The 25,571-nt window shown below is 42.6% G+C and overlaps 1 protein-coding gene across 1 annotated transcript in view; it reads right to left on the reverse strand.

Annotated features, from left to right (window-relative positions):
* The window catches only part of snd1 (staphylococcal nuclease and tudor domain containing 1), a 209,714-nt gene that overhangs the window by 126,593 nt on the left and 57,550 nt on the right, over window positions 1-25,571 (reverse strand). Inside the window, exon 16 of the mRNA XM_069671242.1 lies at window positions 9,930-10,039. Coding sequence (XP_069527343.1) covers window positions 9,930-10,039 — 110 coding nt within the window. The remainder of the gene's footprint in view (window positions 1-9,929; window positions 10,040-25,571) is intronic.

Raw genomic sequence — 25,571 nt, forward strand, 5'->3', positions numbered from 1 at the left:
TAAAATGAAGCAAAAAAAGCAGCTGAAATCTTTGGAACTTTTTCCAAAGAAAGATTTAAAACCCAGCATGAATGCAGTGACATATATACTGCGAGACGGTACAGTAAAAGTGCAAGAGAGCATTATACTGCTGCCCTCATTGATGTGGAAGAGTACTGCAGTGCCCTTCACGTAGAGGAAAAGGCTAAGAGGATTCAGCTGGTCCCCGAGCACAGTGTGTGCCTCTGTCTCTGCACTGTTTCCAGGGTACGCTTATCACGGTGGATGGCAAAGTTGCAATGCAATCACACACACACACACAAACACACACGTCGAGCACAAGGTCGCCCTCGTAAACCGTTTGGGGCGATAAAGCGGTGAGCAGGTTTCACCCGTCCTCTCATCGCTCCATCTCTATTCAGACACATCCATCTCTCCGTCACCGCGATGGTGCGAACGCGTTTATGTGGGTCGTTGTGTTCACCTTCAGGCTGTAATTCAGGATTTTTCAAGGAACAGAGGAGCCAAACTGTGACACTGATACACTCAACGATGGGAAACCATAAGCTGAACTCCGTATATGGCAATACTGGTGAAAGTAATGTATGACTCCATGGCCTGTACTTTAAGGAACAAATACTAATGGCAGCGTGCTCACAAGGTTGGTTTCAAGGTCAAACTTTAAATTACAAATGTAATCTGTGCTTAAATTGCAAACTAGCATGGTTAGCTAATTAGCAAGGGAGACACATCAACCATAACCAAACCCTCTTTATTTACCATCAAATAACAAAGAAAGCAGAAAATACTTTCATTAAAGGGGAGGTATCATGCTAATTTTAAGCTTCATATTTCAATCTGTTATACCTGTGTAGTAGCTTTGTATAATTTACAGTATAAAAAACCTCAGCCTGAAACGACTCGGTCAGCTCTGTCCCTTTAAGAAACCCCGCCCTTACAAGCCAGATTTCTTCTGATTGGCCAGCTCTAAGAAGCCTGCCGAGGGGCAGAACTCAGTTTCCTTCATAGCTAAAGAAACAAATGAAAACAAAATGGGCGTGTCTTGAGCTGTGCCAGGGGCAGGAAGTTCTGCTGTGTCACGGGCAGATGCCCAAATATAGAGTTCCTCCACTTTGTGACATCACAAAGTGAAGCGTCTGGAGAAGTCTGTCTGAAAGCAAACGTTCACAGTAGCCTTTTTTAGCAGGGGATTATTCCAACATACTTTTACCTACAGATTTGAAACTTCACCCACGTTTAGTCTGGACATCCAACATTGTAACATTATTTATATGTCTTTGAAGATGAAACAGCATAATACCGCCTCTTTAAAGAAGCTAGAACCTGCTAATTTTTGGCCTTTCTGCTTGCCTGAAACTTTGAATCAATTAACTTAAAGAGCTGGCATTTAACTGTGAGTGTGTGTTTAGGGTGTAAATAGACAGCATGATTTACAATTCTAATAACTTTATCTGCCATTTGGGATTTATATAAGTGTTGTTGTTCTATTAAAATCATTACAAGTCCCGGGGCACTGGTTCAGCTCAGTGGGTAGAGCAGGCGCCGCATATATAGAGGCTACAGCGGCCACAGGTTTGACTACCACCCTCGGCCTTTTGACACTCATCTCTCAGTATTTCCTGTCTCTCTTCAGCTGTCCAATCAATAAAGGCAAGAATAGCACAAAAAAAATAGAAAAAACATACTTGGAACTTTTGGTAGCAGCATCAGAAGAACAAGCTCCCATATAATGGTAAAGTATATTAATATTCTGGTATCGGTCGTGCGGTTCAGCTGGCGGCAGAGTTATGAATGGATTGGGACAGATCCTGTCTGTGGCTATAAAGCAGCAGTAATCCAGATATGGGGCCGCCTTCTGCACTCGTGGTTTGTTTAACTACAGTATGTGGTGGGGAAAAGGGACCCGAGGGGCAGTTCACCGTCCCCACCGTCTGTCTGTCTGGCTGACCAGGAAACCACACCATGCATTATTCATTATGTGTACTCGTTCCCTCTCTCTGTCCCTCGCTCTCTCACATGCTCTCACATTCTGCATAAGTACAAAGTATGCGAAAGGAAAACAAGTCCATAATAGATGCAAAAAGCAAAAAGATGCACAAATGCGTGTCGACAAAACGGGCCGATACGGACAACGGGACGGGAGGCGAGTGTGTGTGTGTGAGAGAGGAAGAGATGTGGTCAAACACTGCGAGATGCAGTACTTGTGTAATCGGCCTCACGCCAAAATAATTCAAGCGTGATCGGAAATCAATGTGAGAGCATGGAAGCTGTGGAGAAATCCGATGCTGTCCTGCGGCGCTGAAAGGCAAAATAAGACGTAGAAAAGAGGCTCGAATGCATGAAGGATGCATTCTGCGTGCCCCTATGTGTGTGTGAAGAATGTTAAATGAATCAATCGGAGTCGCGCTGACCGCAGATGTGCACGCAGACAGATGGAAGAGAAGACTAGAAAACACTTCAATTATCCAATTGCCACAGAGTGCCCGTTTATACTTTTGGTAGAGATACAATGAATTAGCACGCAGAGAATAGAAAGCACAATCCTCTTGATATTTCAAAGGTGTTGAATGTGTTAGCATTTAATTAAAACGCTCACCAAGAACAGTTATTAAAGAGGAGAGCGGGTGCATCTGTGGCGCTGCGCCGGCACAGTGACTCATCAGCGCTCCACAACACAACCTCCTGCAGGTCGAAAAAAGGGAGCCTGTGCCAAACCCCCCCCCCCACCTTTTGGGAGCCTGGTGCACACAGTGTTCATGTCACAAGGTGGGTGCAGGGGACCCATTTCATCTAGTCGAGGCTGGGTTTGGGAAAGCATGCGCAGGAGAACAACATGCACTCCACATGACACTGAAAAATGACACCCTGCCTGGAAACGGAGGTAAGTGTGTGTGTCTATGTGTGTTTGGCAATTATGCTAAAATGCTAATCTTGTTTTGTTTTTTGCTTGATTGCTGCAATTAACATTTTTCCTCTTTGCAATCTTATTTTTGCTCAACTACAGCTGGAATTCTTCAATAAGTCTCGTAATTATGGTTTCAAAGGATGACACACTCCAAACTGTCAATCAAAGTTTAAAATAATCGCTCGGCCATCGCAGCTGAAAATATTGCTACAAGCAGATTTGGAACGATATGCAGAGATGTGGACTCGAGTCATGGTGACTTGGACTGGAGTCGACTCGAGCTGATGACTTGCGACTTTACAAAAAAGACTAGGTCAAAACAGGTGAAAGCAGGTGCGCACTGCGGACGTAGGTGAGGACAGTGGACGAGCAGCAGAGGAGCAGCCCCGCCTACTCTCCGAGCAAAGTGCCCAGAGCCATATAGAAAGAGAGTCGCGTCAGTGGAGGTCCAATATGCTTCATGATCCACCATTGCGATGTCGCGACCCTCTCTCTCTACGGCTCTGAAAGTACCGTCAGTCAGTCACATGACTCGACTTGGACTTGCAAGTTAATGACTTGAGACTTGACTTGCAACATGATGACTCGGATGACTTCATAAGTTTGAATGTTAGCTGTTAGAAATAAAATGATAAAATTCAATGTTGTCAAGTTTCTGTCTAACTATCAAGTATGTATGCAGCGCAAACTGGGAATCATGATTGGACGACTCAAAAAGCTCCCCGGTATGCGATTGTCATGATTGGATGACTGGCTGTCAGTCAAACTCCTCGCTATGGCAACACGCAACATCCAAGCCCCCAAAGAGAAGCCTCATCAGTCGTACTCGTTACTACTCAATACAGTCTCAGACCAGACTATCATCATGGCTGCGTCTGTGCTAAGATAATACAGATACAATCATTGTCAGACTTTTTGAACAGGTTATATAATTTGGCCAATAATATCATTATTAAACAGGCTACTAATACCTTGTCTTTACTCTTTAAAAAGACCGGGTACTACATGTAAGAGTGCTGTATCTTGGGTGGAAAAATAGTGACTTGACTTAGGACTGGACTTGCCTTAACTAAGGACTCGAGACTTAAGACTTATTTGGGACAACACTGCGATAATGACACTCATATTTTTGCACTTGCCTTATAGAGAATACCCCTTCCTCGTGTGCATCATTGTTCTTACATGCTAACAAATAAAGCATCTGTGCATGAGAGAGAAGTTGTTAGTGAGTAGGCAGCGAGGGCAGCGCGATACATGAGAGACCACCCAGACTGAATGGGGTCAATAGGACTGACAGCATACGTAGGTGGATCAGCACACCGCATATTACAGGCCACTTAGCCTGCTCTCGTCCCTGCTCAATCAAACACTCCATCTCCGCTTCCTCCTTATCCCTGCTTCCTCTCGCTCGCCTGCTGATCAGTTATACAACTGGAAATGTATAGGGAAGCGCTTCCAATCAGGCGGGTGTATTCTGTTCCAGATCGATATGATGTTTCAGAGCGGGTTGGCACTATTTTCTGGAAGCTAAAACATCACAAACAGAAGCAGAAATTCTACTTATAAACAAGACATTGTTCCACCCTCAGCTATTCTTTAAGGAGAGGTTTAAAATAACTAACTTTGAAGACTTTGACGCATGTCGTAGGCGGCGCAGCATCTGTTCTGAGTGACGCTCGCTAAACATACACATCTTAACGAGGCTTTTGGAATAGTTTAAATCTTACGTTATGACTTGTGCCTTTTATTAACCAACACCACTAATGATGCGCCTCAAGCTGACTCATCCTAGATAAACACGTCAATGCGGGTAAATTCCTCCGTCCTCCTCCCTCCAGGAGCGTCTGAAGTTGCCACCCAAAAGCATAAAGAAGAATCGGTGACTGAAGCTCTCAATGGAGGTGGGTTTTTTTTTGTCAATGGAAGGTGGGAGGTGAGAGAAATTAAATGGTAGACATCAAAAAAGGAGGAAAAAAAGGGGGGAAATGTCTGGGGAGTGGTGTTTACCGATGTGTTTCTGTGCGAATTTCTGTGCTGCCGTTCGGGTGCCACGCTGGGAACAGGAGCAGTGTCTGTCAGAGATTAACACTACACACAGAGAGAGCGGGGAGAGAGAGGGATAAAGGGAGACAGAGGAGATAAACACAAAAGAGGGAAGTGGAAGGAAGCTGCAGCGAATCAGGAGACGGAGAGAATGAGGGGTTGGCGAGTTGGTGTGGGTGTGGAGGGGGGTTATGAATAGAGGAGACAGAAAGCAGGGCCTCTCCCCTCGCTGGATGCTACATTAATTATGTGCATGCGCATCAGGAGAAATTAAGACGCGTCTGTGTGTCAGTTTGGAGGGAGAGAGGAGGGGATCGGGAGAAATGGCAGGCGAGGAGGGAGAGAGGAAATGTCAGTCGGAGATGAAATAACTGGACACCGAAGACGAAGCGGGAGGGGACGCTGAGGCACAAAGGAGTGTAAACAAGGACATAAGAGAGAGAAAGCGCTGTTAGTCAAAGACCCAAACAGCGGCGCGTATGCAGAAACACAGAAAAGTGTTCCAATGCCTGCACCCAAACTCTTTATCAAAAGGAGAAACAAGCTAATTACAGAGTAGGGACAAACCCGACAAACTCAAAAAATGTTTTCTGAATGCAGATAAATACGCCGCCAAAACCCAAAATCAAACGTCATTCACATGAGGCCATCTTCTGAAAAGCTCCCGCAATCAGATGCTATTCACAGGTGGCATCAACGGCAGCAAATTATGCTAATGAAATCAGATGATACGTGTTTACGTGCGAGGGCGACGCACCTTAACAACCTGTTTCTGACACACTCGCACAGGGGCAGGAGAGGATGGAGAAAAGCTGGATTCAAGGGCACAGAGTAGGGATGCACGATGTTGGATTTTTTGCCGATTTTCCAACCCTCGATATATTCGTCACATGTTCTTTTCCACCTGATTGCAGAGAACATCAAGTCTCCCCTGTAGTGGAATTGATATCATGCCGACTCCTATTGTAGTGGCCAAAAACTGCCATAACGCAGACATCCTGCACCCTTCTTCAGGCTTGTACAAAAGGTCACGTGTCTGATCGCTCACGTTTCTGAGCGCACCTGAATGCAGCATTCCCCGAAACATGACAGTGAGGGAGACATGCCCGGACTTGTTTACTGCACCTACTACGGAGACATCAGTGATCGCAGACGGACTCTTTTTATCGTGTGTGCGTCCATGAATATGGAAGTTAGTTTTACACTGATGTTTATGTGACTCTCGCCGTGTTATGTATGTATTTTCGGCGTGTTTGATGTTGTTAAGTCCGGTAAAAAGACGAGAATGTGAGCTAACTGTTAGCTAGTTAAAAGTTGTTTAACTTCTATTCATTGGCCCGAGTTCCTGTGACTTTTTAGTCTTTATTTGTATATTGTTGAGAACTTTGCGCAGGAAGTGCGCGCGCACACTCGCACCGAGTTAATGTCGTAGCTTTACGTTGAGCTTTTTTAGGGAATCATCGGGCATTAAGGCAGAAAAATGACATATCTGCCGATGCGTCATTTTAAAGCCATTATCTGCAGATACCGATAACGTGCCGATAATATCGCGCGTCCCTAGCACCAAGAGGTTCTTTCCTCTCCGTCCTTCATCGTGTCTTTTATTCTGCTGCTGCTGCTGCTAACTCTCTCGTTAATGCTTCCTCTCACCTCTTAGCCCGGCTTTCTCTCATGCAACCCCGATCCTGCTTCGGTGTCAGCCGTTGTGTAACGTTACACTGTCTTTTGACCCTTTTGACTCTGTTCCAGATAGATTGCGTGTTTGTTTCTGAGGCGCTTTTCCCCCCCTCCTCCTCTCTGTGCTCCAATTTGCTTAGCGGACGTCTTAACAAAGCCGGTGAACCAGAAGGATGACACTTAAACTGACTTTAAGTGAGATTTTCAAGCAGTAACTTTCTTCTGGATAATGATTCCGCCTCGATTGTCTGTTTTCTTAAAGCGACGGCTATTGTGCGTTGTTATCCACTTCTACGTGATCGTTTGAGGAGTGCGTGTGTTTGTGTTCATATTAGCCCATAACAGCAGGTCAGTGCAGGCAGCCAGGCAACCCCCGCACTGGGCTCAGGACTCATTATGAGGCTCGGTCCTGCCTGCTAACTCCCACCTACCTGTGAGAAAACTTGCTGACACCGACGATGACCGGCAAGGGAGAAAATGTGTGAGGAAAAAGTGTGCGGAAGGAGAGGCTATACGCATGTTTGATTTAATCTGTGCATATATAAAGAAGAAGTGTGGCAAGCCTTATAAATTGGATTAATTATGCATCTGTTCCAATAATAAAAAATCATGCACTTGCTCGAGAACGTCTGCTCTGCCTCATAGGAGGAGGTCTGCATCCCTGTCAATCAAAAGCCCCTCTGAGTGCATCAATTATTTCACACGCCGAGGCGCTCTTGATCCAACCTATGCCGCTGCCTCGCCGCACACACACTCCAGCACTCGTCCACCTCCGACGCCGGCCAAAGCTAAATTTCCATGACAATTAAACACCAGAGGACAGAGGAGTCAGCCGCCCTACGCAGAAAAAAAAGCCCTTTAAAGCGGAGATAGGAATGAAGAGGGGGAGTAAAAGAGAGCAATAAGGGAGGGAGCGTGAGGCCTGGATAAGTGGTGGCGGGATTATAGCTGGTTCCATCATGGCTTTGGTCCGTTCACTGCTTCTTATAAAAACCTATTAGCATGTGAATGAACAGGCACACAGTGGATGGAGGTTTTCTAAAGCCCAGGAGCACTGATCCACTATCAGGTGAGCTTTCCATAAACTGGGAGTAAGCGGGGGAGGATGGTGTGTGTGTGTGTGTGTGTTTTGGGGCTAGTCTACCTGATTGTGGCCGCTTTTATTTGGATTTTAGTTGAGATTTCACAGCTCTCAAGGTACGAGTACAGTGCTTTAAATGATGTCATTAAGCTCTTGTGGGAGTAAACAGTTTAATCAGCTTATTAAAGTTAGTGGCCCAATGTTTATGCGAACTATCTCAGTGATTTAACAGACGCATATTTGGTTTAATGTTTGACGTTAGAGAGAGACAAATTGTCAAATGTCAAGAGAGAAAAGTGAATTTGTGTTTGGAGATGATTCCTCTGGCGGAAATGAGTGCATCTGGACTACTTTGTCCACCATTAACATCTCTGAACAGCAAAATCAATCTTGTCTTGAGTTCTTTTTTTATTTCTTTGTTTGTTTTAACCTTTATTTAACCAGGACAAAAAAAGCTCTTGAGATTAAAAACCTTTGTCAAGAGTGTTTTGGCCAAGACGGGCAGCAGCACATTAACAAGGTTTCTGACAAACAAACAAACACAATGATAATACTAGACACTATAATAATAATAGAATAACAATACCAGATGGATGACTATAATACTATAAGACATGAAGTAACAAGTGAAACCAGCCAATCTTTGTCTAAGACGACAACAATCATATCAAGCAGAACATCTACAGCCAGATGTGCCTGCCTCTAAGTTATTCAAGATCACCTTAAAGGGCCAGTTCACTGATTTTGAACCTCTGTCCTATCAAGCTGTTATGGGGAGCTAATGCCATTATGGTACGAAAAATATAACATTTTTGCTCTGTGCCTGTGGAGGACGCTATCCGCTTCTCCAATGGGCCCTGGAAAACCTCCGCCAGACTGCATTAAATGCGTCATTTAGTGGAGGCCAGGGAGCTCGCTAAACTACACTTCCTCAATCTAGGACGCCCGCCTCCAATGTCATGTCTCCTTCAAAATAGTCAGGTTTGAAATGTAGACTGCAGATTTTTTAGCCGATCTAGAAGTATAGATAGCTCTGAGCCATTGCCTGAAGTGAAAGTAGTATTTCACTCCAGCGTCTCTCGCTGGGACGTTCCTTGCAGAGGGAGGGGCGCAATGCACGCTGGGTGTTGTAGGAATGTAGAATGGGTGAAACCACAAGCTGTTTCACAACTTTCTCCACAGCTATGGCGCCAATTTCAAATATTATTGCTTCTATCGATTACAGAGAACACCAGTTTTGACCGACACTGGGGCAAACTGCTCCTTTAAATGCATCCAAGGTCCTGAAGTTCCAGGTCTCTGTGATTCATTACAAGAGTAGGGAGCGGCAAACTTAATGGGCTTTTTCCCTAGTTGAGTTCTGTCCTTTGGGACAGACCGCAAGAAAAGGTCCTGGGACCGAAGATTGAAAGCTCCCGCGCTCTGTCTGATATAGGTTAGAAGTTACGAGGGAAGCATACCTCAAATAGACTTTTAGATAAGAATACGCTGGGTTTTAGTTTACGTGTGGACAAGGCAGACCATCCAACACGCGCGTACAGCGAACAGTGATGAGTGAGGGCTTTAAAATTCGTGATGAACCTCAATGCCCCCATGATAGTGTCCAGAACATGTAAGCTCTGAGAAGAGGTGTGCATGTATAAACCATCACTATAGCCTAGCACAGACAAAAGTGGTGACAACTCGTCTTTTTTTTTTGCCCATAGTGGATCAGAAAGGCAGAAAAGTCTTTTGCTGATATTTAAGGTGTATTATATGCACAGATCCAATGTGAGGATACTCAGAAGCATGTGTCCTTATTTTTCTCCAACTTTTTTCTCTTAAATAAAGTATTTACTATTGTATACTCATAATCATTAGTGTAAATATTATATAAGTTTTAGTATGTGTTGCTCAAATACAACAGTCTTGGATCTTAAGAATGTGGCAATCCCACAAACACAACGCCAGAATGCATGTTGGAAAGACAACAAGCCAAAGCAGCTTCTGTGCTCATCAGTAACTGTTGCTGAAAGTATAATAGACATTCTTCCCACTCCTCTAAACAAACATGATCTTGTGCTCCAAGCAGAATTAACTTGGACTGCGAGTGTGAAAAGAAAATCCAGCATGTAGAAGCCAAAACAGCACAACAACGAGACTTTCCAAATCTCAGCGCTGAAACACTTAGAAATGATTAAAAAAAAAAAAAGCAGGGCCAGAATGTCCTGCGTGAGTGCCTACCTCTCTTTGCAGCACCAGCTCTTTGGTGAACAGCATGGCCTCGTCGCTGAATGGCTCTGCCACCTGCATCCCTCCGGGCATATTCCTGGAACTGCGTGGACATTCAATACCTAGGACACAGATAATTGCAGGTGTTTAAAGTCAGCACAGCGGCTAATCAAAAGAACAGCAAGATGCCCTAAATGGTTTTAACACCATTAGACTTTAATCGTTTAAAATCATCAGAATACATAACCTAGCCTGGAATTAATCGGCAAGTAAGTCAACAGACATTTTTCAGGACCTCAGGTGCTCTGAACAACCGATGCCACGTTGAGAATCCTCTCATCCCTCTGAACAGGTGAAGGTTAAAATCCCTTAGCCACACTATTTCACAATAAAATACGTCAGTGGCACAACACAGATTAACCGACAACACTATCATCAGCACTTAATGGATAATTGGTCATCAAGGGGTCAAACTTGAGTGCATAAAGTGCTTCCGTAGAACACGCTTTGCAGGAATTTGTGTCTTTGGGACCCTTTGACGTCGACTTTAGCAGATTTTCAGAGGCTTTCTTGCTGAGTTCAGGTAAGAATGGATAAGCTCCAGGGCAGAGGTGGGTGAAAGAGGAGTGAGTGGGTATAAAAGGCGCTGTGAGACTATAATTTTTACATTTTCATGCAGTTTAAAAAAATAGGGAGGTGTGTGCATGAAAAGTGTATCCATAACAGAGAATTTCTATGTTTGAGGGTGAATGTGATGCGTGCTGGTCTTACGGGAAGTCTGCAAAGAAGGTGTAGCTTCAATTGGGACCCACTTCTTCTGTCTCTTATGCCTCTTAGGAATTGCTATACTGTATGTTGAATATATTTGTATCATCAAGCAATACCAGCTTCAGTTGGTTCGATACTTTGCATATGTCATTAATGTAAAGAATAAACAATGTAGGACCCAACAGTGACCCCTGTGGGACACCACAATGAGTTTTATGTTAAGTTTTATGTTATAACAATATAATGTATCACGTTATTACATGATAAGTTTCATGTTATAACAATAAATGATCATATTATACATAGTAAAATGTTTCCCGTTAGAGCATGATACTGATCCTGTTTTTTTTCGGTGTGGCAGCAATACCCTTCCGTAAAAGAGCATTCTGAAATGCTCCACTCACGAACATGCTGCTGAGCTCTCACAACAATGTGACATAAAATAAAGTGTTTTTAAAGCTCCTGTGATGAGTTTTTATCTGGTTATGAAACAGACTAATTAATTCTGATTGCTCTATATGACTTACAAAAGCATAACAAGACCATCAGCCACAAGATTGAATATTTCTACATAGTTATTTTTAATGGCTGAAACTGCTGGCAGGAGGTAGGTATCAGTCGAAGCGATTAACTGCATGCTGCCTTTGTTTACATTTTCCACGGCAAAAATTTAAAGTGAGTGATACATATGACTGTTAAAGAAAGCAGGATGAGATTTTTTGTTAAAAAAACACCTCTTAATCTTAACCTAGAGAAGATCAGATACTCTCTCCAAGGGTCTGTTCAGCCTGTGAGCCTTTCTTGACATTTATAGGAAAAATGGAAGCAGAGAATGTAACCCCATAAACTTCTGTCGCTGTGTGTGTGTGTCTGTATGTATGTTTGTTAGTTTTTTTTGTTTATTTGCGTGTTTCTCCTCCTAATGTGTAAAATGACCGATTTTAATTTAGCGGTATCGGTCTGGTGGGTGGGTGGGTGGGCGAGCGGGCGGGCGGGCGGGTGGGATGGGTGGATACTAGGGACTAGATTAGATACAATATACTGTTTGTATTTTGTATATTGTGAAATTGTTCAATAAAAAGACTAAAAAAACCCACCACTTAAGCATGTACAGGACAAACTCAGTAAAGAGATAAGAGGTACAGCTTTGTCCACAGGGGGCGGCAAAATTAACACAAACTGAAAGTTCCTCACAGGAGCTTTGAGTACGCTACAAAAGATATATAAAAAAAAATTGAACAGATATAAGATAGATTTTTTAATTAAATATTGTTCAATTTGTTCAATGTAAGACAAGAGGCATCCAGAAATCTGAATCCATACAGACAAACATAATCTAACTAACTTATCCACTGATAAATGAGTTCATTAATTTAGGGGTTGGCAATAATACTGTACGCAAAGTCTTGATGCTTTAAGATGATTTCCCAAATGATGAAATGAACAGACATTACTTCCATCTTACAAATTGTCCATATAACATTGCGTTCAGTTATGTTAATTTGCGACACTGTTAACCATGTGTGTCTAAACTTGGCTGCTGTTCCCTCTTAAAGTCTGTTCTAGATCTCTAGTCCCTTTAAAATACATGGGAGGATTTGCAACAGATTGGGATAGACAGCTAAAAAAAACAAATGAAACATTTCCATGAAACTTGCCACAGAAAGGTTGTAGTGGGATTTGCCATTTGTTATGCGCTACATATTTTGTCCTTTTTTATTGTATTGGCGGTTAGTAAAGCAGTCCAGATTAAGTGACTGCCAGTCCCTGATAATGGCCAATAGTTGTAGAAAATCTTGTAGTGAATTATACGACTGTGCCAGTCACACGTTTGGCTGGTTTTGTTGGCCCTGTAGTAGTTCCCTTACATGGTTTTACAACCAGATAAATGAACATACTAGCTCCGTGTAGACGTTTCTTGCTCAGCACCGTTGTGTTCTTTGTGTTCCCTACAGAAACCTCTGAACACGTCTGTTCCCATTTATGAGAACAAGAACGAGACACATCAGCGCATTCACACAAGCAGAGAACTGAAAATGACCCAGGAAAGGCGAAACGAGGCCACAGGACAGTCAGCACCTTAAGAGTTATGCAGAAATGTTGAGTCAACCATCTGTAAGAAATAAAAGGTCTTCAGTATACAGTAGGGAGCGTTGAAACCAATTAGACATGAAAATCTCCATTTTGGACTTTTCCCTCTAGCTGTGATATTTTGCACAATATATAAACGGAGATAAAATGGGTTTAAAATGCCAAGAAGCAATAAAGAAGATTTGTACACTGAGTAAATAGAACAGAATACGCAAGCAGTCTCAAAGAAACAAACTGAATTAATAAGAACTGCCTTAGAAATCTACTCTACGAGTTTCCTACAATATTGAATCAAATCTATTATTACACGGCTGTGTTAAATACTTGACTCTGATTGGTTAATCACAGCATTCCGAGGTCTGCTATTTCTCTATAACATACCGTTGTTATAAAGAACAGACCATTGCCAGGGATTTGGCTCTAATCACACAATCTGGAGGACTAACTGTAATCATATCAAGCAGCTGAAAGAAGTCCGGCAAATTTGACTTCAACTTATTTTACTTCATCATCAGTGGAAATGTTTTCATATAATTTTAATACAAACAGCTAGCTTAGCTCATTTTAATTCGAATAAAAACAGCTCAGTTAGCTAACTTCAATGTGAGCAAAAAAAGCTCAGTTAGCTAACTTTAATGTGAGCAAAAACAGCTCAGTTAGCTTACTTTAATGTGAGCAAAAACAGCTCAGTTAGCTAACTTTAATGTGAGTAAAAACAGCTCAGTTAGCTAATTTCAATGTGAGTAAAAACAGCTAGCTTAGCTCATTTAATGTGAGTAAAAATAGCTAGCTTAGCTCATTTTAATGTGAGTAAAAACAGCTAGCTTAGCTCATTTTAATGTGAGTAAAAACAGCTAGGTTAGCTCATTTAATAAGAGTAAAAAAAGCTAGCTTAGCTCATTTAATGTGAGTATAAACAGCTAGCCTAGCTCATTTTAATGTGAGTAAAAACAGCTAGGTTAGCTCATTTCAATGCGAGTAAAAACAGCTAGCTTAGCTCAGTTGATGTGTGTAAAACAGCTACCTTAGCTCATTTAATGTGAATAAAAACAGCTAGGTTAGTTCATTTTCAGAAGGCTACAGAGTTAACTGTAGCAATGGACGCACCTGTAACTGTGAGTGTAACAGATATTATTTAAACAGAAAACGGAAAGATGATCATTTTTAAATTAATAAAATAATTTCCAAAATCAATATTTTGTTTCCAATTATTGAATTCGTAAGAAGGTAGCCGTCTAAGGTTGCTATCGCAGAAGGTGACAGGGTGAGCAGGACTCCAACACAAAGCGGAGGGGTCTTGTCTCACCCTTACATAAAAACAAAAGCTTCCTGTAAAACAAAGTGGAGGAGGAGAAGACACTGATGGCCAAGATCATCTGAAAGTATTTATAGAAGTGGACCAGGACAGGACTTCCACGTGGGACACTGTGGCTACAACAGAGCCAGGATAAAGAGAAGAGGAGGGAAGAGAGGATGCGGAATAAAAGGACAAGAGAGGGAAGAAAAAAAGACAAGTGAATACGACAAACTGCTAAAATTAGTGTATGAAGTAATTGCAGAGAGGGAGATGAGCTGGTCGTGCTGCTTGGGTCCGCCAGAGTTATAATAAGGGCTGGAGTTGTGTTTTTCCAACATAATCCACAGGAAAAAAAACTGCACGGGAATGTAATGTGTCAAGTTTAATTGTGTTGCTCATACAATGGAATGTCTCAAAGCGCTTTTCTGCAACAATTCCTAACCCAGCCCGGGCTCGCTTAAAAGGCCTCCCAAAAAACCTTAATACATAAAGAAAACGTAATAGGATTATAATCCAAAAAAAGGGGTTGTAATAGGTTAAATATTAATGTTATAATCCTAAAAAAGAAGTGCAATAAAGGACGGCGAAGACGTGGGTTCATATCTGCAGTCAAATTAAAATGGACATGCTCTCCTCGAATGACCTACAGCTTTCTGTAACTGCACTCTGTGTCCTGGAACTCACACACTCTCACTGTAGTGTACTGTACTCAAACTGTAGTCTCCTCCCTGCAGCATTTAATCCAAGCCAGGGAGTCAATTAGCACAGCCAATTTTAACCGTGCATCACGATACATAAGTCACGCCTGACACAAAGATAATCATCTGGGTCACACTGCAGGATATCCATCTTATCTGATCGCAGAGACAAACAAGACATACGCTGATCACCACTGACATCACACTACACACACACACACAGGGCGCTGCTTTGTCCCCGACACTGTCAGCTAACATCACATTGATCATCACATTTGGTGTGTGTGAGATTTTAGATTTGTGTGTCAGGCTTTGGAGACCGAACCGAAAACAGTCTTTTTTTTTTTTCCCAACAAAAGAAAGCAACAACTGAACGAACAGATTAAAGAACCAATTTATGTTGTTTCCAAATTCTGCAACCGCACTCCTGAAAGACGAGGAGCTATCAACCGTTTCATTTAATAATGCCGCTTCCTTCCTGTTCCCCTCTGCAGAGCTCAGGCACAGACAGGGGTGGGTAACATTTTAATCTGTGATTCAGGGTGAGCCATGCGCCTGATTAAATTTCTGTTTTTCCTCAGTACCTACTGTTCTTCTCTCACTGCAGACAAACTTCTGTCCCCACACTTCAAGTCTCGCCCTGTATTTCCTATAGAGCACATATTGTGTTTGTGACGATTGTGGCTGAAGAGTAAGGGAATAAAACCTTAACTAGCACTTTTTAAAAAATGGGATACAATGTGAGCTTTAAAGGCAGTGGGAAGTGGATATTTGTACATTTGGAGAGCGACTTTAGCTGCCAGCTTCTTTGAAACAGGCAGATATGAGAGAAGTAGCAATCTTCTAATCTAATTTCCAACAAAAAAGCAAATCCGTCTATTTCTCAAGGTGTCAACTCGTTCCTTCAAAGCCTCTTTTTGGTTTGAATTAGTGAAAAATTTAAGAAGATATCAAAGCTGAGAGTCTCGTTAAGCATCCACAAAAATCTGGGATAGAATAAACATTCGTAATTCTAAGAAAACCTTCTTTAAAAACAGCTCATTGTGTTGTTTGGACCATTTCTCAAGACTTTGTGGGCGTGGCCCATCTTTTGATTGGCATCTGTTCGCACACAACAGCAGCTCATGGATAATCAGAGTAAAGCAGCTATTTACTATTTTCTGCATTTGAAAAATACTTATTTCAATAGGTGACGAAATAGTGAGGCTGCACGCTGGTTAGTGCGGTCGCCTCACAACTAGAACGTTCCTATTTCAGGTCCCAGCTCAGACATAGGGGCCTTTCTGTGTGGAGTTTGCATGTTCTCCTCGTGCATGCGTGGGTTCCCTCCGGTGTACTCGGGCTTCCTCCTACAGTCCAAAGACATGCTCGTTAGGTTCACTGGTGACTCTAAATTGCCTATAGGAGCGAGCTGTGAGAGTGAAAGTCTGTCTGTCTCTATGTGTCAACCTAGGGATTGACTGGCGATCAGTCCAGGGTGTACTCCGCCTCTCGCCCAATGACGGCTGAGGTAGGCCGAGTGTGGGAGTGGTTCAAATTAGCAATTGGGCCCCATTCAGACCGCGCGGACATGGCGAAAGAGCGTTGCACAGTTGGCCTTCTTTCTATCGGACAGGTAGGTGCCTCAAACTGGGTAGGACAAGCTAACAGGCGGTTAGCATGCTAGCGCAGAGGTAACCGTGATGCTCGGCAGGATGGGCGTGAGAGTGAGCTTCTAGTGACGAAGAGCCCAGGAGGAGGGGCCCAGTTTGAATGTGTTGTTGACAAAATGGAAGAAAGAATCCTACTTATTTTACCCAATTCAAACCCAATATGAAGAAGTTTGGACTGTAACTACTTTTTAATACTTTTAAGATGCTTATTATGTACATATTACCCTCAATTAAACAGTTAGAAGGCTATTATGGACTTGGGTTTCAATTGGCTCTAACTGTCTATAACTGCCATACAATTGAATTGGAGGAAGAGTAATGTAATCACTCCCGGCCATTAAGATGCACTTACAGAAACAATACAAGTAATTGGCATGCAAATAAAAAATGGATCTTTCCCGAGAACAATGATCTCCATTCTAGTTGTAATTCTTCTCAGGAACCAAAACTAATTGGATGAATTCGTATGCATTCAATTCTGGCCAGGCGGTTTTCTTCCCTAATATATTTTTTATGCTTTGTAAAGGAATGGGCTTTTCAGCCGCTGCAACATATAGCAGGAACAGGATTGAGTCGACCTTTCTTCCTCCGCTAACCAAGCCGAGATAATGAGCTTCATTTTGTCGAAGTGGCTCTGGAGGGAGGGATGGGGAGACGTGCGGCTGCTGTGCATTAGTGCCATCACTGCAATTTACACAAACATACATCATGTCGCAGATTCCTGTACTAATAATATGCATATTGATTAGCCTCTGACTCTTTCCTCATAACCTGCCAGACGCCGTGTGCTCTCACTTCGACATGTCTGCAGGAACAAATGGATACTTGCAGGATACGGCGCGCTCAGTATGAATGCCATTAGTGTCTTTTTAATGTTATTACCTGCCTGATTCTTGATTTCTGACAGGCTGTTGACGGGATATAATTAGCACTGCAACAGGCAAACAAACTAAAAAGCTGGTGTGCTGTGGAAGTGTGCACAGTCGTGTGTTGTTTCAGCTCCTTCGGTGTCATAACTGTCAACCGTCTGTCCCCAGTTTCAAGCTCTCTCCCACCCTGAGTACAAGTCAGTTTTAAGGAAGTTCAGCTGTGGGTGAGAGATGCAGGTGGGCAAGACACAGAGGTTAGAGAGGGGTGATGGAGTTTACAGGGAGGCAGACAAAGTAGGCAAGCTGTGCGGAAAATCCAAGGTTTATTTGACTATCCTGTTATATCAACTTGATATTAATTAATGTAAGGCCCCTCGACCTCCGCCCAATAACAAAATAGTGCAACGAGAGGTCAAACTCAGATTTTTGTTAGTGAAATTGGACCATTTCCAGCCAGCTACTTCCTGAATTATTATGTATTGAGTTGTTGTTTCTAAAAAAATATAATTTAACCGGATGAAGGATTTCAATCCCTAAATGTCTGGATCTTAAAGAAGGGGTATTATGCCGTTTCACATTTTAACACATATATATATATATAATGTTAAAATGTTGGCTGTTCAGACTGAACGTGGGTGAAGTTTCAGATCTGTAGGTGAAAGTATGTTGGAGTAATCCCCAGGCTTCTCAGCTCTGTTGTGCTGTGAACACCTGGTTTCACACAGTTTTTTCAACACGTCCCAAAGTGCAGTCTCAGCAGGCTTCGGTTGAGCCAGCCAATCGGAAGGAAGCGGGCTTGTAGGGGCGGGGTTTCTTAAAGGGACGGAGCTGACTGAGTCGCTTCAGGCAGAGGCTGTATGAGTCTTTTGAACTGTAAATTATGCTAAGCTACTCAACAGTTACTACAGAATGAAATATGAAGCATGGAATTAGCATGATTAACAAAACCTGCTGCAACTACAGTGTCCATACTTTAGGCTAGGAAATGTGCTATTCCAAAAGGCCATGTATAGACATCACTGACGTTTAAGGTGGCTTAGCAAGGCAACTGTGCAGACCAATGTGTGCCTCTAAAGGTTATAAAAAAGAACCAATATTTTGATAGAATAAGAATTAAAAAACAGCATTCAAACTATAAATTATGCGTAGCTACTCAGAGTGAAATATGAAGCTTGAAATGAGCACGATACCCCCCCTTTAAAGTTATCAGAGAAACAAGCTGAGCTAAAGACAGCAGTAGCTTGCTGGCCCCTAAGCCTTGCCAAAGAGCATTGAAGAAACTCTGATTTTTAACTTGAAGCTGCTTTAAAAGCGGTTCCCCTGTCTTAATCACAAGGTCTGATTGCTTTGGAGAGGCGAAGGCCTCTCTGCATAATTCGGCTCTCTGTAAAAACTTTAACAACGAACACCGAAGGGTCATTTTGAGACGCCTTTAGCAAAGTTTACTGGTGTCCATGCTGTTGCTTCCACATTGCTTTGCGTACATAACTAAATAAAGTCATGAGATCTGCTTAGGGGGAAAAAATGATTCCGCTCAGGTGTTTGTCGACAGATGATGCAAATCGCTGATTTTTCAAGGGCAGCATTAAATTTGTAATATTTGATTCAGAACAATTCATATTGTAAAAGGGATGTTCTGAATTTCAGGGAAATGCTTCCTTTTATTAAAAACTCGCCTCTGGCATGGTCTGTTGTCTGAGAAAAGCTGGCTGCATAATGCAACACAAATAATGAGGCACAAGCTGAAGGAAAAGTCGGGGACAACTCACTATTTCTTAGAGAATAACTGAAACTCACTGAAGCACATGCACTTTTTGATGCCACCTTCACTCGACAGCAGCATAATATTCCATGATGAAATTCACATGTTATGTCTCATGCAGCAAATTCAATTTGTTATACATTCAAGTTAAGTTGTAGAGAAGATGTGATTATGCATCCAGTGCTGCTGGGAACTTTTCCTTCTCTCCAGCAGCAGCAGCTACAGAGGATGATTGACTTGTTGTAGGCTGATGCAGCCCATGTTTAGGTTTAAGATTACAGCTTATGTTGTACTTAATCACATGCTATTAACAAAAGGTATTATTTCCAACTTTCTAGCTTCTTTATTATGCTGCTTAAAATGTGTCTGAAGGTCTCAAAACATCCCGGCCCCTGGTCTCGAATAAATGTGTGAATCACAATGAGACGCAGCGCTGCAGTCGCGCGCGCACAAGGACACAAATACGGAGAGGTCGTAGCAGAGCATATAACGTTTTATTCGCAGCTCTCTCCTGACAGACGCGCTCGCCATTATGCTAAACTTTTTCTGGCACACCGGCGTATTTTTATAGGGAACAAGTCTACAAATTTTCTGCACCACTCCCCCATCTTTCCACACACACACACACACACAGATATCAAAAATCAGACAAATGGCACTAAGCCACACACTGCGATGGCTAATGCGTCTTGCTGACGCGGTAAATCTTTGTGTCCGAGTGATGGGTGTTTCATCTTTTTGACAGACTGCTGCTCACCGTTCCTTTCTGAGTAACTTTGAAAGTGCACTTCACCCGCTGTGGCCTCCGTCTGAAACTCTGTGAAAGCTATTGAAGCTAGTAAACTTTTACAGCCTTTTCACTGCTTGGGCTCCCTTAGCTTCAGCGGGCCTTTATACCCACGTACTTCACATCAATTGTACTTTTGTCTTCTCTTTACCACATGCAGCTTCTCTTTACCCTCCCCTGTCCTTTCTGCCTCCTCAGCTCTCGCTTCACCTCCTCCTCCTTTCATCCTCTTCCTACCCCCTCCTTCCACTACACGCTCAAATCCCTTTCCTGTGTAGAAGTCCTCCTTTTCCCCTTTCAGAAACAGGATGACTCCTTTACCCTTTATCAAACTTGCATACGGAAGTGGCACCGCACGGGCCGGAGAGTTAGGGGAGAAGAAAGGGAAGGTGATGTGGGAGGAGAGGAAAGGGAATTTCCCCTCGACTCCTGAAGCGCACCTCCGGCCCTCTTTGAAGCGTGGACTTTCACTCGGCGCACTTTTGTTTCCTCATCTCCCCTCTTTTCTTAAAGCGCTGTCTTTATCCATCAAGGAAAACTCCGGGAAAGGAAGGAGACGGTGTGCCAGGAAGAGCCGCAGCTTTTAGGTGCCTCGGTGGAGAAGCAGGTCCTTGTAAGGTTCAGTATTAAAACAAAAGGAAGGAGCGCTGCTGGCTAAGCAAGCGAGCACTTCATAATTTCGCCTTACTGTGTTACATCACTTGCTGCCTTGGGATCTTTTCATTTGCAGCTCAACTGTAAACAGTTTGCTCATCAATGAGCCTCCCACAATATTGTTACAGAAGAAAAATTTGCAGCAATGAATACAGTATGAAGAGAGAGCACGGCTAATGAAACGGGTGACTAATGAGGGACCTGTTTTAACAGCCGCAGCAGCCATTGAACACTCTATTCGTCTGCGTGTCAATATTTACTCAGAGCAACATACAATGGCCGAGTATAAAGGAGCTCAGAGCTTATGGAGAACGTATTGATACAAAATTAATCAGTCAATTTTGATACTTTACCTTGTAAAAATAAGAACTTTTATGCATTATAATGGTTAGGTAAAAGATGAATTATGTATGACTGCATTACCATTATAATCTAATATAAAGTCTAAGATATAGGCTGTGTTTGAAATTGCATACTATTCTAGTAGCAAGTACTGATTTGGCCAAACTGTAGTAAGCAGTATGCAAACAAAAGCTACATTTACAGTATGCCGGACTGATTCGGAAAAAATCTCGGACCAGTCTTTCTCACCTACTGTATCCCACAATGCAAAGTGCTGGAACGTCACAATGACAGTTGAAATGGCGGATGGCAGCAGCATTCCCGCGGTTCAGGAGGAATTTAAATGTCAGTATCACTTTGAACATCCATCCATCCACCTATCTATGTATCTATTTATCAATTATCTATATGTCTATTTTCTCTCTTTCTCTCGTCGTTTTCGTGGGGTGCTACAGCTAAAACTTGAAACTGGCACCTGGCGTAGCACACTGCAAAATACACTTTGAACAGCTACATACTACCGCCGAACACAGTAACAGTATGTAGTATGTAGAACATAGTATGTTATGCGATTTTGAAAACTGCCACAGTTTAGTGAGAAAACGTATCTAGTGCGATGCATTATGGTAAAAAGTGCTGGGTTTGTGAGCATCTGTTGTACACTGCTTTTCAACATGCATTGTGGGATACTGAGCCCAATATATAGGGTGTAATAATTTTCACTACACATTTATACAGCACTTCATAATTGCAAAGTCATTACATATCTGATTGCATGTGCTGCGAGTTATTTCACACACAGGCTTTTTGTACTCGATTAAACAACTAGGGGTGGAAAAAAAAAAAACCTGATATGGCAACATATCATCGTCCGGGCTCGTGCAGTACAATTACTGATAAGCTGGTGCTTAATATCAGTATTTTAAATTACAAATATATGTCGCTCTAAATGGATTTCAACTCACTGCGGCACTACTTCATGACTCCTGGTGAACGAGGGTAACGCAATAAAAAAGTAACTGGTGGAAGAAGAAGTTAATCGTGATGTGTCATTATATGATTGTCCTGCAATATTATCGTTATCGTGGGTAAAGGATAGTAGCATGAGTTACCCTGAGATCCCTACCCCTATTTACAACTACGTTCAATTATGAAGTAACTGTACAGGATATATCAGGGCGGCTGTGGCTCAGAGTCCCAATCGGAAGGTTCGCGGTTCGATTCCTGCCTGCTACAGTCTACAATTTGCTCCCAAAGCCATAGCATAGCCTTCAGTGTATGAATGTTCCTGGTTGGAGACTGGCTCTTTACGCTTTATAAGTGCAGTCCCTTTATCATTTACATGCCAACTCTATGATGAGAAGCTAATTGAACAATATCAAGCACATCTGAAGTGTGAATAATAAGAAATGGATACATTATCAGTCGCCGATATGCGATAGCTTTAAGTCCAACAGCTTTCTTCTGTTTCCTACACAAGGGGCTCTGGGCCGCATATTTATCATGTATGTCTCATTTCATACACAGCCCATGTTGCAGATGAGTAAATACACATGGAGAGATAACTTTGACAGGAAAGAGAAAAGAGGAGGGAGATAGGACGCGCCTGAAGATTAGAGGTAAAGAGATAATGAAGGGATGTTTCCGCCCAAGGGGCTTCATTTCACGTACTGTGAAAGGTTTAACACCGGTTATCACGTAAAGGAAACGGTGCGTACGACAACATACGTGCACAGGAACAATAAGGCCGGGACCGTCGCACGTAAAACTCATCTCATAAACGTCTTATCTCTGGAAGTAGATGAAAAAAGGAACAGTGATGTGCTGTGGAAGGAAACACACGAGGGAGCTCCTCCTCTGATTGGAATACAGGTTTAAAAAACACAAATTAAGGGAGGGGATCATTTGTATCAATAAGGGCTAATCCAGCCTAATGTGTGTATTAAAGACAATATTTGTCATCTCATTTCCAGCAGATGAATGGTTTCTTCTGGGGACCACCTTAATCAAATACGCTGCGAGGCTATGAGCTCTAATGTGCTGCTAATAACCTGTGATTGCATCAAATCATTCAAAAAGTACACAGAGTATGTAAACACCTGATGTCTTCTTGAGGCTGTGTGCGCTAACGCTCTTATTAAAGGGGATAAAAGAACCGTATATAGCTCTATATGTGGACCGCTTATTGGCAGACATCATGTCAATACATCTTGTCGGAAAAAAATGCAATTACGAAAGCCATCAGTGGACAGCAGAGACAATCAGAAGCAAATTACAGAATTAATGAATGCATCAACGATTCAGCCACGCATAATTAAACTGAATCTGAGTGTTTGTCAGAACTACATGACGTCTGCGGAGAGGGAAATGTATAGCCGACTGAAACGGAGACGGATTGAAACGAGACTTTTATTGCTAACTGTAACAGAGTATCATCCGTTGTGGAGTAAAAGGATGAGCATTCTCACCATTCCTGCGATCTGGGAGGATGTGCAAATCATTGTTGGCTGCCAAAGATACAGTCTCAGTGTTTTTATTACGAGCGCAAACTGTCAAGGCGGGCGAGGAGCAGGAATAAATGACCAGATCTGCTATCAAACGGTCTGTATTTCATCCCATCTGCATCTAGCCCTAAACTACTGTTCTTTTATCATGCTGAAAATTGGTGGAAAGAATAATGGACTCATCCTCTCAAAAAATGTTGAAAGTTTTGCCCTGGAAAATGTAAACAAAGGCAACGTGCAGTTAATTGCCAGCTGTTTCGGGCGTTAAAAATAACTATATAGAAATAATCAATATTGTCGCCGATGGTCTGGTTTGCTTTTGTAGCTCATATACAATCATCCGTTTCATAACGAGCGAAAAACTCACAGGAGCTTTAAGGGACAAAAGAGGACAGAAGAGTCCAGCTGGATCACTCGGCGTTCATTGGTGTTCATTCAGCGCAGCTAGCCACCGCTATGCAACGCCATCATCATTCAACAAACACTTCACGGCATGAAAGAAAACAATATCCTCTAGTCCCCACCGTCAACGGCACTTTGAAGTAAATACAATATTATGGAAATGACAGTTTGTTGTCTCTTCTATAAACAGCTGATCCGACACCGCACGCTGCAGGCGTAGTAACACGTATGTGTTGTGGTCCACACAAAGTAGTAGAGATAGACCGATATGGTTTTTTCAGGGCCGATATTATTAGTAGTCAAGGAGGCCGATAACCGATATTTGAAGCCGATATTCATTTGCAGTAAAAGTGAAAATATTGGCATCAAAATGTTGAATAATACAAACTCCAACACTTAACTTTGTTTAAATGCCTTTAAGCATATGCATCAGAGCCAAAATAACCCAGTTTTAAATTGATCTCTTATCGGCCAAAAAAGCCTGATGTCGATATGCGTCAAAATGCCAAATATCGGCGCCGATAATCGGTCTATCCCTACAAAGTAGTGCCAAATAAAAAGGCTTTCTTAGTGAAAAGTGAAACGCGGTGAATCATTCAAATGTAGCGTACAAGACACGCTGCTTAGTTCAGTCGGTAGAGCAGGCGCCCCATGTACAGAGGCTACAGTCCTCGTCGCACTGATCGCAGGTTCGACTCCTGGTCTGCCGATCATTTGGTGCATGTCATCCCCCACTCTCTACTCCCAGCATTTCCTGTCTATCTTCAGCTGTCCTATAAATAAAGCCAAAGGCCAGAAAAATTATCTTTAAAAAAGAAAATTAAAAAAAATGTAGCGTACAATTGGGACGTCCTTATAAGTGCATAAATTACGTGTGGAACTGACCCTATCTGCAGCGGCATATAGCCTACTATCTGTGCCGGCACTCCCGGGGCCGCGCTGACTGGTATCAACTGTATGTAGTACACTTACTACTGCTTAGTATCTCATATGACCCCACTTCAAACAAACCGAACTCTCCCTTTAATAATTCATAGTCGGTTGTCTGTGGTCTTATGCTGCTTATCATGTAGGAGACAAGCTTCAACTCATGCAGGAACAAGAACTAACTGTCGTTAAATGCTAAAAGGTCAAATTGAACTATCAAGGTTTCACAATAGGACCTTTTTGAAAATTCTGAGCAAGACAGGGACAGAAAATCTTTACAAAGTTCACACAGTGTTACAAACCCGCCCGTCCGCTGGAGTTTAAACCTCCCGTTACCTCGACACAGTGCCGAGTGTTTAATAAAGATGACCAATATGGTAAAACAGAAAATGCCTGGAGAGCACGCGGCATGAGTGTTTCTCAAACTTGGCAGAAGGCCCGAAAAGGGGGAAGGTGATGTCAAAGGGGACACATGCTTCACGCCAACCTGGGTGGGCTGTGGTTGGTGCAACATACCCTGCTGCCTCGTTTGCCCTGCCTCTCGAGAGGAGCTGGGAGGGCTTAAACTTTGACCTCCGAGCTTGCAGGAGCTTAAATTTGGATGTATTTTTCCGACACACATGCTAGGGGTGGGTCAAAATATCGATGCAGCAATATATCGTCGTCCTGACTCGTGCAATACAATTAATTCTGTGAAACTGACACCAGTTAATCAGATATTGTGATGTATCAATATATGATTGTCTCGTATCTCGTACCGTAAGTTACCCTGCGATTCCACCACTAACACACACATTACGATTTTATACTGCAGCAACTGATGCATGTAAAGATTAAGACATGAGTTGGTTAGAGGACACTGACAGAGCTGAAAGACCAGGATGACAAAGAGCTCTACCCA

The sequence above is a fragment of the Semicossyphus pulcher genome, unplaced genomic scaffold (assembly GCF_022749685.1).
Source record: "Semicossyphus pulcher isolate SPU_LCO1_2020_fin unplaced genomic scaffold, fSemPul1.0.p SCAF_20, whole genome shotgun sequence".
Classification (NCBI taxonomy): Eukaryota; Metazoa; Chordata; class Actinopteri; order Labriformes; family Labridae; genus Semicossyphus; species Semicossyphus pulcher.